At 45.0% G+C, this 13010-nt stretch overlaps 1 protein-coding gene across 3 annotated transcripts in view; it reads right to left on the minus strand.

The window, feature by feature from the left end:
- Nucleotides 1-13010, minus strand: part of NFAT5 (nuclear factor of activated T cells 5) — a 54985-nt gene that overhangs the window by 36495 nt on the left and 5480 nt on the right. For 2 of the 3 annotated variants that reach the window (XM_040075103.2, XM_040075102.2), the window contains exon 2: nt 604-729. In XM_040075103.2, coding sequence (XP_039931037.1) covers nt 604-729 — 126 coding nt within the window. Of the gene's footprint in view, nt 1-603; nt 730-13010 lie in introns of those variants that run through there. The other variant, XM_040075104.2, reaches the window with a different exon arrangement.

Genomic DNA, 13010 nt, shown 5'->3' on the forward strand with positions numbered 1-13010 from the left:
CTTTTTTATACGTTGTCAATTAGAAAAATGACTACACTGGTCATTTACAGAGTTCCAGCTAAAATACATTATATCCTCGCGTATTTAAGGATTTTTTACCACATCACACTAGAGATATGTGTGAAAGGAGTTTAAATACTACACTCCCTCAGGCCCCAATGGAAAATATGACCTTTTCTTCCTCTTTACATTTTGGTAAAAGCTTCATGGCCCAAAATGTCATCTCCTGTTCCATTTTTATCCTCACTAGAATCCACTGGTTTACAGTCAGCCAGCATTCCGCCTTAGCTCCAAACTGGGATTTAGTCCCTTGGAAGACAGAGTGCATTCTAGGAGTTAATTGCCTGTGTGGCATAACAGAATAAAGGAACACATAACTTATTTCTTATGGAGATACATATATGCAACACAGCAACCATTAACATAAAATACCTGATGCTTTTCATCACCCAGCTGAATTATACCACCTACATTCTCCTAGAATGAACTCTGTTACTTCTCCACAAGCTCTTTTTTTTACACTCAGAACTTTGCCAGCACTGTTCATGTTGGCCAGAACGTTACAAACCTTAAGAAAACAGCAAAATAAAGGAGAGTCCTTACCAGCAGCAACTACAGCTGGAGGCGGCGAACCGGCCTCACCACCGCTTGTTTGGCTCATGGATGCTATGGATGTTTCTCTGGAAGGTGGTAACTGCAGCTCCTTTGGGAGAAGGTCATAGACAGATTCTGTGGAACAAAAGGAACTCGATCAAAAAGTCACCCGTGTCCCACACAAGAAAAGGAATAATGTTTTTGCCTAAAAGACATGAACTTATTGTAACCCAACCCTTTCAGAACCTTTGGAAGGAGTTACAGTAAGTGCTTGGAAATAACAGCATGGAAAAAAACTTATTTCAGAAAACAAACAAACATTAAGATGCACATTCTGAAGGCCGAAACAAAGGACACAAACTTGTTCAAACAAAGAAATAATTCATGAAATTCCAGAGAAACTGTTCTCATCCAGAATGAAAGGCTGAGGGCAGCACACCACGTGAGTATCTGAGACAAACCTGTTTTCAGAATTCCAACTGTGCAACTGACTTCCTAAGGAAAAAAAGCCTAATTTAGCACCATCATCCTAACAACAATGTCCAACCTGGCCTGGGACACTGCCAGGGATCCAGGGGCAGCCACTGCTGCTCTGGGCACCCTGTGCCAGGGCCTCATCCCCTCCCAGGGAAGGATTTGTCCTCAATATCCCATCCATCCCTGCCCTCTGGCAGTGGGAGCCATTCCCTGTGTCCTGTCCCTCCAGCCCTTGTCCCCAGACCCTCTGCAGCTCTCCTGGAGACCCTTTAGATGCTGGAAGGGGCTCTAAGATCCCCCTGGAGCCTTCTCTTCTCCAGGTGAAGAACTCCAGCTGTCTCAGCCTGGCTCTAGAGCCAAGGGGCTCCAGCCCTTGGATCAACTCAGTGACCTCCTCAAGCTCCCTGTCTTCCCTGTGCTGTATTAATTCCGTGGGTTTGATCTCTCTTCCTCCTTGTGTTATCCAGGAGACCTCCTAAGGTTCCCTCCCAAGAGCTGGATCCATTCTCCCCTATTTACAGCTCTCAAGCCCATTCCAGCCTCAGGTGTGCTCACCAGGTATTTCAGCACAGAGCCTGCATGTCATATTTTAGACAACATTTCAAGTAACTTGGTCTTTATCAATGAAGCATGAAATTAAAGATTTGCTCTTAATGGTCTTGTGATCTTTGGGAATGTGCTTCAATTCTAATGCTGGCTTTTCCTTCCCTCCCTCTTTATCATATTGTTGGAATTATTCACAAAGATTAGAATTGTGCTGCTTGTGGATTACTGCAAAAATCATGTGCTCCCTGAGAAAAAAAAATATCCTGTGGGAGTCTTGGATGTAAGCATCCCTCTAAAGCAAAAGGCTTGACAGAACCTTCGCCACACTGGAGAGTCAAAAATAAATTTCTTAAACAAAAAAAATCCCCAAGAACCAGCCCAAAGAGACAAACTCTCAATTGGCCAATAACTTGGGGTGTGGAAAGGAGCTTTTGTAGTCAACTCTGAATATTTTATGAGTCATGACAGATGATGATGATGATGACAATTCACTCCTCTCAGAGGATTTCTTAAGGAGGAAGGAATGGAAGTGTGTGAATATATTGAACTTACACACAAAATATAAAGGGTTCTATAGTTACCTGCAGACACACACTGTTGCAACCCCTCATTTTGGAGCCCACAATGAACATTTTGAGCAGCAGCAGCCCTGAACATCTGCCTGTGACTCCCCTGTCCTTTACAGGTAGTAGTGACAGTGCCAGCTGGAGTAAAGGCTGCTGCTCATTTACAAGGGCCTCTGCAAACTGCTGCACTCCTCTCTGAGGAAAAGCAACTGCAGCTGCTCCTTGTAGTACAACCAGAGCAAAAGTGAGAACAAGTGTTACCTTCCAACCCCTTCCAAACCTTTCTGTGAATCTATCAACTCACAGCAGAAGTTTGTGGTCAAATCCAAGCTCTCAGAAGAAAAACAATTCTGGCTTTTCTCACATCGGATGCAGCTTCAGAGTCTAAAACATCCTTAGTGAACTGCAGTTCAACTTCTCCAGAGGAATCCCAAGTGCCTGGGTGCCTTTAAGAACTCTTGCTGCCACAAACCTACTCCACACACATCAGACTTCAAATGAAACTTTGTGTTTTCACCTAAACACAGGCCAGTGTTTATATATGCTGAACTATAAATAGCATTAAAGCAAAAACTGACAAATTCCAGAAACATGAGAGTTGTTGCAAGGAAACTAATTCTTCCCCAGAGGATACAGCTCCCCCATGCCTCACACTGCACTGAGAGCTGAAGCTACTGCTCAGCCCCTCTGCATCACCACGTTTTACACGTGTGTGCACCCACCAATACTGAGAACATGACATTTCCTGCTAGAATTTTACGTTGATTCATGCAAAAAACACTCACTAAAGGGAAAGGCTGCTGCAGAAATGCAGTATTACATTTGGAGGCAAAAATAGCATTTCAGCATCATTACATATTTCTACATAATTAGTAAGAAAAAAATGTGTAGACAGAATTCTTGCTTCCAGCAGCCAGTGCTGAATCGGTGAGGAAGTTTAAGCTGTCTGACAGCACTAAGTGTCTTGTCATTTGTTGCTGATTTAAATTCCTTTGACGAATAAATTGGTTGATCCCAAGTTTATGGGGCTTTTTCATGGAAGTAGCTCCATTTATACTCAACATTTAAACACATTTTCTCTCTCCCTACAGGAAGCAAGGAACACGTGTTTCAGAATTAGTGTTATTATGAAATAGAAACAAGATAACAAACAAGATAAACAAACACCAGTGATCAGACAGAAGTCCCACACACTCATTTCCGCACACAAACCCTCACCTGCATAAAGTTAATCAGTTATTAGACATTATCTACAGTAAACTTCCAAAATCTCGCCTAGACAAGCCCAGCTTCATCACAAATTCTCCTCCCAAAATCAAGGACATACTGGGATAGGCAGATTTACAGAAAGTATTTTAAGTGTCAAATTTCTTCAACTGCCCTTTATCCGATTATCCTGCCCTTATAATCTCTCATCCGAGATCAGCTGCTTGGAACTTTGATCTTCCTGCCAGTTGTACTGACAGTCCAGAAAATTCTATTTCACACGGTTATATGGACCAGAACCACACCAAACATGGGATCAGGATCCAACAACACAGCACTTGGAATCGGGAAAGAGAAGATTTTTGTTGTGTACTACTTGAACCTGCACAAAACATTCTGAATTTATATAGTAGTAAAAAATAATCAAGAAATTTAGGAAGGAATTTTTTCTCTGTGAGGGTGGGCAGGCCTGGCACAGGGTGCCCAGAGAGGCTGTGGCTGCCCCTGGATCCCTGGAAATGTCCAAGGCCAGGCTGGACAGGGCTTGGAGCAGCCAGGGGCAGTGGAAGGTGTCTCTGCCATGGCAGGGGTGGGACTGGATGAGTTTCAAAGTCCCCTTCAAGCCAAACCACCCCAGGATTCTATGGAATTGGGTCATTTTAAGTTAAAACAACTGCATAAAAGATGTCTGTGGCAGGGCTCGACACATGACCGCCAGTCCACACAAAATACGTCCTTGGGTCAACATGGACCTGGATCAGTCCCAGCAGCTGGTGACAGGACCTCTGTCTTCGAGGGGGAGAGGAGAGGCCTTGGAAATATTTAGGAAAAATAATGCTGAGAAGGTACAAAAAACAGCATGTGAAACTGATGTGGTGACGCTGCAGTAGGAGTGCAAAAGGCTGGGGGTTTGTGATGGCAAACCAAACTCGACAGGGTCCTTCACCTCCTGTTTCACTCACCTCCCCTCAGTGCACACACACAGCTGCCCTTTTCTAGGAATGATTCTGGATTTCTACACACAACCTAAACAGGCAGAGTTACAGCAACCTCAGTGCTTGGCATCCCCCATCCCCACCAGCAGCAAACACCTCTGGGATTCCCATCCTCATCCTCACAGCACCAAGGCACCTTTCAGAACCACAGCACACCTCGTGACCTGCAGCATCACATTCCTCCTCACTCACTAGCGTGCTGTGAGTCCATTCCAACGTTATTCTTAGAACAGAGCAGTTAAGCTTACAGGGCAAAGAGAACACGACACAACGGCTTCCTGTGTGGGAATGCTGAGACAACTCCAAGATTCCGTGAGGAGTCACAGCAGCTTGGACACGTCCCATACAAAGCCCTGCTTTTCCCCAAGGGTAGGTATTCCCAGCATGGAGAATGCTCCCCCTCCTCATTGAAAAAGTTTGCTGTAAAGCAGAAAACCAAATACACAAGGATCCACTACTCTGTCAAATGCAGCACCTTCTTCTTCTAGGCCATGAATCCTCCATGGTTTTCTGGCTGCACCTACACAGACATTTCAGCTGCACGGATTAAAAATTGTGATTCCTAGAAATTTAGTGCCCTGTTATGTCGTGCTGTGCTAGTACTGGCTCAGGGTGTTACAGAACCTCTCTGTCCTCAAACTTTTGTGACACAAATTGAATTGAGATCCTTCTGGTTGGTTGACCAAATTGCTGCTGCCTGTAACTCAGCACCTGGTGATGCTGGGAGCATAGGAAGAAAAAGAGCAGAGAATACCCAATTCCAATGTCTGCAGACATCTTCACATTCCCAGGACCTCCAAACACTTTAAACATTATAAAATTTTCTTGACATACGGAAAAGATACGCCTAAGCTTTGCTATTCCTTAGCAAAAACCAAGCTATGTTACCTGGAACTGCCACAGCTGGAAGCCAAGTCACAAACCCGATGGGAAGTTTGCTCTGGCCTGCAGGCAAATGAGGCCATCACTAACGCAGAGGGCCCTGGCTGCAGCTCCAACTCCACCACCACTCGTCCAGGCTGTTCCCAGGCCCAGCCTGGAGGAGGTTGCTGGAATCCAGCCCCAGCTCTCCCCCAGCTCACCTATGTCTGTTCCACCCCTGTGATCTGCCCCTGGGACTTCACCCCTGTAATGCCAGGGGCTCCCCCAGCCGCATCCCATCAAACCCCACCCCAGGACTAAGAGGTAACGACAGGTTCCCTGCTCCATGGAAATCACACAGGGAGCAAGATCAATACGTGGGAGAAGATGAGAACCACCCAAACTATCAGCACTAGCAGGAGAGATGGGGCATTTTCCACTCGCTGCTGACACTTCTTGCCCTTAAGGAAAGGTACATCCTGGAAATCCCTTACCACTTCCATGACCTCATGAACAGCAGCCAAGTTAATCCTTGTCTTTTAATAAGCTCCCTGCACTGCCCATATCTCCACTGATACTCGTCTCCTCAACATGGTTTAATACCCACACAGATTTGGCTGCTTCTTCCAAAGCCATTTCCTTGCTGCAGCACATGACAGTCACACCAGAGATTAGACAAAACCTTGGTGTCCTCCTCTAATCAGCTGGAGGCATTGGAGCAGAAATCTCTTCTAATGATGTTGACTAAGCTGATCAAAAAAACAAGCAAGCAAACAGGCCAAGAGAGTCATTTATATGGATCTGAGATTAAAAAACAATTAGAAATCATGAAGCAGCAAGTAGCCTCTGCTACACGGGGGAAGCCAGTGAAGTGAGTGCTCAGCAAATTCAAGAAACTATAAAGGAAAAATAACAGTGTCCATATTCCACCTCACCCTCTGCTAGGGATGCACATTCAGTTTCAGAGCACCCACACACATCCAAAGGTCCTATGATGCTAACCTAAGGCACAGTCCGGGGCTAAACCTGTATTACCAAGGCTCCCAAGTGTCAGATTGGCACTCCTCACTCCAAAGGCTGCTCTAGTCTAGGCCTAAAAAATCCAGACTTCTGCCAGAAAATCTTGTGGTTGGTTTATCTGCTTATCCTGAAGTTCAGTTCTACTCAGAATTTCAGGTCCCTGATAACCACCACAGCTTATGGCTGAGCTTATTGGAGGCCACTGATTCCACCGAAATATCTTAGTTCACAGAAGTTTTTAGAGAACGATGAAGGAATGGGGAACTCTAAATACTCAAAATCTAATCAAAGCTTCACTTTGTTAAAAGACATTTGTATCACATGGCCCTCAGGGATTTTTCTGTACACAAAAGCTTGGGTGTGGGAAGACTTTGAAGCAGATTATTTTGGCCATCAGGAAGAGCCTGTACGAGCCAGCTGAGGAACCCTCTGGCTCTTCACCCCAAGATAAACAGGTTTTCCTGCAGACCCCAAGAACAGCATTGACTAAGTTTGGTTATTACAACACAGAGAATTCAGAGTATCACAGCATCCTGGAATGGTTTGGGTGGGAAGGGACCTTAATGCACATCTCAATAAACCCCTAGCCACAGGCAGGGACACCTGCTAGCCCAGGCTGCTCCAAGCCCTGTCCAACCCGGCCTGGGACTCTTCCAGGGATCCAGGTGCAGCCACAGCTTCTCTGGGCACCTCGTGCCAGGGCCTGCCCACCCTCTCAGCAAAGAATTCCTAACAGAATTAAGGATCCATTTCAGAAATCTTAGGCCACCCCACTGGAGCGAGTTCACATCTCACAGCATGACTGCTCTCCCTTCCTCAAGGTTAAACCAGGAGAAGGAACCTCAGGAGCCACCGGAGTAACTCCTGCAGTGAAAATACAACAGCTCACTACCTTTTGGTATTTGAGTGAGCAGACAAAACTGCTCCTCCAGCTGCTTTGAGACAGCACACCCATAACCCCTGAGAGGGAATCTGTCCCCAGCCCACAAACGTTTTTAGGCACTGAGATGGCAATGTTGATAACAGGGCTGGCATGGAGACCGGCACAGGGACTGCATGGATGGAAGCCAAAGAAGGATAACAAGGATTCAGTAAGAAGCTCAACAGAGGAAGCTCTGAGAGTCTGAGAAAGGAAACTAGGAGAGAGACAAAGCTCAGTGCATGAACCAGAACAGAAACAGACTGAGACAGGCACAGCCCAGACAGATCAGTGACCACTAAAGCACTTCCTACTTCACTGCCGAGGGTTTGTTGTTTTTGAGGTTTGGGCTTTCTCTTTTTTTTTGTTTGATTGGTTTGTCTGAGTACTCCTTGGGAGATCCAAACTCTCACTTGCAGAAGTGAGAATCACCCATGACAACTGCAAGCCATGGCAGCTCTGCTTAAAGGACAGAGATTTTTATACCATAAGGTTACAAGAAAAGAACACACAACAAAGAGTAAATCAGCTTTTGTTCTGTATTTTGGAACAATCAGTTTTGTTTCTCTTTTGACCTCTGTCAAAAGAGGATTTAGGATATACTACAGACTCGTACTCCTGCATTTCCTGACATCTTTGCAACTTCATTGATTTAACATCACAAGCTTGGCAGCAGGGAAAACAAGACAAACAGTCCTGAAAACAGGTTTAGGTTTCATACAGAGCAAAAAGGAAGGGCCCTGCTTGAGCATACAGAGAATAGATAAAATACAGCAACTGCTCAAAAAATCACAGAATCACTAAGGTTGGGAAAGACCTTTAAGAACAGCAAGACCAACTGCTAACACAGCACTACCAAGTCCCACTAAACCACAGGAATATAGATTTCAATGGGATATTGGGAAGAAATTCTTCCCTCTGAGGGTGAGGAAGCTCTGGCACAGGGTGCCCAGAGAAGCTGTGGCTGCCCCATCCAAGCATCCAAGGCCAGGCTGGACAGGACTTGGATCTGGAACAGCAGAAGGTGTCCCTGCCCATGGCAGGGGTGGAAAAGGATGAGTTTTAAGGTCCCTTCACACCCAAACCATCCTAGGATTCTGTGACACTTGTGACATAACTGCATGGCAAATGCCAGAGAGCAAGAAGCAGCCCAAAGGCAGTGAGGCTGAGCAGGAGGACAACACACTACATAATAGTCTTGATGCATTTTACAGTTACTGGTCTAATCACTCCTATTTTTGCAAGAGTTGAAGCTGAGTTGTAGTAAGAGCAAAACTTCACAAGGTTCCCAGTCCTATCTGTCTTACTCCAGTGCCAAATCCATTTACTAAAAACATTGCTTTTATTTCATATTTTCCAGCATGTTTCAACACAATTAAACAAAAGACCCAATAAAAATTGAGCATACCACCTAAAATACATAAAGACTAATTAGCATGTTCTTCCTAACTGCCCAAAGCTGCCTGTGGATTTCCCCACAGCTGTCAGATGCAGGTCTGTCACCGGAGACTTGCCATGCTGTTCTGACAGAGGAAATTAACTGCAGAGCACCGTTCCTCTGCGTGCCACAGCACCCTCAGCATATCAGCGCCGGTGGAGCAGGGGAAGACTGGAAGCAGGTCTTCCCGCCAGCACTCCTGTTATTGTCAGCCCTGGCAGGGCTAGATTGCTGCTACAGCAACAGTGGCAGGTTTTCAAAGAAACTGCAGTGTATACAAGGATGTTTTACATGGCCAAACAGAAAATCTTCCTTCCAGTTCCCCCGGCTTCAGACAAAAGCGGCAAACCCTAAATCAACAGGCTTCACGCGCGCGGAGGGAAAGGCAGATGCCACGGCGCTGCCTGTGCTAGAAAACTTCGGGATTAAAAAGATGATGTCGGCGCAGCTCCGCTCTGAAGAATCCCCAGAGGATCCGAGTGCTCCGTGTTGATGACGTGGCACTGGGCACTAAAATGCAAATTTTGCTTGCAAATGCTGCTACTCTCTGAAATGCACATTATAGAGTGTTAGTGAAGGAGAGAGAGGAATTTTCTGAAAGGCTGTTGTTGTAGAGAAAGATGACCAGTAATATATTATTAATGACTGAAGTCATTAACATTTGATCACAACTCTAATACACAGAATTCCAGACTGGTTTGGGAGAGAAGTGACCTTAAAGCCCATCTCATTCCAACGTCCTGCCATGGACATGGACATCTTCCACTAGCCCAGGCTGCTCCAAGTCCCATCCAACCCAGCCTTGAACACTTCCACAATATTACTTCTTGCACTTAAAAATAAAAATTTAAGCTAAAAGTTGTTTCTTGTATTTTTTTTTAAGGACAAGTGTTACTACCAAAAATGGCAGTATTAAATAGGTAATTTTGCAAGCAATTCATAACAAGCTCCTGCACTATATCCCACCAACCTTCAGAAAAGTTGCCACTCTCAATATTCAGGATTCTGCACAGCAGGGTAGAGTTGAGAAATTAATCCTTTTAAAGTTGAATTTCAACAACTGACAAAGGCATGTGTTAGCTGAATTCTATTTATGGCATTCATCCAAATATCAAATAAAGCTTTCCTGGCTGTGTTTCAGTCATCCCCATTCACAGCTCAAAGAGGACTTTTACAAATGTAGACAGGCAGTATAAATCCTGGATCTTGTTTGCATCCAATTTTACACATCTCAAAATGAGAGAACAACATTATTTAGGAATTGTCACTTCAAGGAACAGACCGGTAATGACTTACTGAGACATCTATCCTGTGTTGTAAACTGCAGACAAAAACCAAAGAACATGAAAACACTCCTAAAATACCACTGTGGATATGGCAGAGCAGCAGGCAGGCTGACAGAGCAGTAGGTACATGAATCATGCAGTCACGGAGTCCCAGACTGGCTGAACTCGGAAGGACCTTAAAGCTCACCTCGTTCCACCCCCTGCCATGGGCAGGGACACCTTCCACCATCCCAGGCTGCTCCAAACCCCATGCAACCTGGCCTTGAAATGTTTAAAGAAACCCAAATTCCAAGTGATCAAAGAACATCGGTAATAGCTATTTATCAACCCCTTTAAAACACCTGTGTTGTTTCAAAAATCAAAGTTCACCAGAAACAGAGGTAATCAGGCAGTTCCTTAGGTACAACGCACCACACAAATTCAGGGACACACACAGAATCCACCTGACCACAGCAACACTCCTCAGCCTTCACAGGACTGCACCATTTTTTCTGAGGGGGTTATTTTTGTCATCTCTTACATTTGCTGTGAGCAAGAAAAGCAACAGCAGCCGTGAAAGATACAAGATTCTTTCTTTTGAGGCTGTTCACATGTAAGGTGAATAATAAAAGGCGTTCTGACAGACTTCCAACACAGCGCAGCCGCCTCTTGGGCTCAGTATTTCGCTACAAACCTGGATGTGCTCCTGAGACCTGACCTGTCCCAGTACCTCTCAACACGACATTCAGCATCTCGAGCCCACAAAGCGGCTCCACGCCTCCCTGCCGTTACTCCCACTGAAAGTAAGTTCTTTCATCATCACCAAAACTGAGCAATGTTTGTGCTTCCTTCCATCGCTTTGCTTTCTGCTGCTAACTCAAGTGTTTGACGATAAAGCCTGTTCCTCAAACCACAGATGATGTTCAGAGCGCTCCTGGCACAGTTACACGGAGCTCTGGTGAGAGTCTGACACCCCTCATGCTTCCAAGGGACCCACTGATCAGGGACACGAGGAATACGCTCAGGTAAACCTGGGACAACTACGGCACCTGGAAGGGATTCCTCAGGGAAATAAAGATGGAGAAGGCTCGGGGGATCTTATCCGTGTGAGGAAATTCCTGATGGGAGGCAATGAAAGGCTCCTCTCAGTGGTACCCCATGACGGGACAAGAGGCAATGGGCACCAAGTAAAACACATTAAAATCCATTATCTTAATTGTCTTAATCCATGAAGACAGCCAAGCACTGGCCCAGGTTGCCCAGGATGGTTGTGGAGTCTCCATGAGGACAGTCAGACCCTGCTGGGCACGGTCCCAGCACCCGCTCCAGCACTGATTCCATGATCTCCAAAGGCCCCTGCCAGCCCCAAAGGCTGAGACTGAAAGCTGGCACTCCTTCCACAAGACGCACCCAGATCCTCTCTCACCACCAGAATATCTGACTGTTTTCAAAACTTTAACCTAAATCAGATTCCTGGACTCTGCAGCATTTACTTTTGAGATAAAACCAAGACCATTAGAAACTGTAATTATAAAGTCCTCAGTAAATCTGTTTCAATAGGGATACACATTCCAAGGAAAGCTGCCTTTTTTCCTAAGAAACAAAACATACTCAAATATTAGCAGGAGACCTCCTCATTCCTAAACTAAAAACATAGTAAACTTTAAATGAAATACAAATATTTCTTCATCATATATACAACCAGACTGTGGGATTTCTTACTGAGTCCAAAAATAGATGAAGAGTCAAAAAATAACTGAGATAAAGTCTAGATACTCCTATTCTGCCCCAAATAGTAAGGATTTACACATCTCCACACTACAGGATCCTCACTGCAAAGTCAGAAAACTGTCAGCTAACAGAAGCTCTGAACTCTGCAGCTGATTATTCCCCAATCATCCCACAGCGCTCTTACCCAAACTCACTGACTCTGTGAATCCATACACACAAAAACCATCAGGCCTCCACACAATGAGGGACTGAAACAACCCGATGTCGTGTCAGTTTTTCTCAACGGGAATGGAAACTCCAACATTTGGAAACTGTTTAGGACTGTCTTTAAAGCTCTCTCTTCTGTATCTTCACCCTGTCTGGGCCCTGACAGGAACCACTGTCTCCCAAACCTCCTGACCTCCATCACAACTCAGCCGTCTTCTAGGATCAAAAACTTGTGTTTCTTCAGCACATCACATCAGTTTCATAAACTCTGTAAGGCGACCCCAAATTCTTTCTAGTTATTTACAAAGCAACCATAAAACCTTTCCAAATGCTGAAGGGACAAGCGATGGAAGGGAAAGGAGAACGATTACAGTGTATTTATGTAAACAGTGACAATGTTCCTCAGTTTGATTAAGTGATACTCACCTCACAGATGCCTCAGAGCTACACAATATAGTAAAATATCATACTTGAAGTTGGACCTTTACGTTGTAAACATTGCTGAAGCACTGCTTGCTTTGCAAACAGCAGTTACTGGAGATTCTACTGCGTGTCCATGAGCACTTGCTATTACTACACAGCTCAAAGGTGGATCTGAGAGTTTGTTTCAGTCAGTTGCTACGGCTCTTGCTAATGACAAACTGGCCCGAGTGCTCAGGCTCATCGGTTGAGTCTCTGCATCCCCACCGAGACAGCACACGTGAGAACTGCACAGACATGGCCACACACCTTACTTCACCTGCACTTTGGCCTCTCACCAACTCCTGCTGACATGCACCAGCACTCCTACACTTCAAAATTCAGACCATTGCCTTGCTGTATAAAATGAAGCTTTCTCTTTCATTTTCACCATCCCTGGCGGTGTTCAAGGACTGACTGGACATGACACTCAGTTCTCCCTCTGGTTAACAAGGTGGAGATCACTCCAAAGCTGGAGTCAACCTTAGAGGTCTTTTCCAAGCAAAATGATTCTGTGAAAGACATTTCATATAAAACTACATAACCTGTGTACCAGTGCAAAAGTCTGATCAAGGTTCCAGGATGCCAGTCATTTTTAGTCACAGATACCAAAAGATAATTGTGCTGTTGAAAAATTATAAATAAAGGTCAGATGCTCCATAAAAAAATGAAAAATTTTAACCTACAACCTCAGAAAGGTTAAGATGAGAAAATTCTGCCTCTTGA

The sequence above is a fragment of the Hirundo rustica genome, chromosome 11 (assembly GCF_015227805.2).
Source record: "Hirundo rustica isolate bHirRus1 chromosome 11, bHirRus1.pri.v3, whole genome shotgun sequence".
Taxonomy (NCBI): Eukaryota; Metazoa; Chordata; class Aves; order Passeriformes; family Hirundinidae; genus Hirundo; species Hirundo rustica.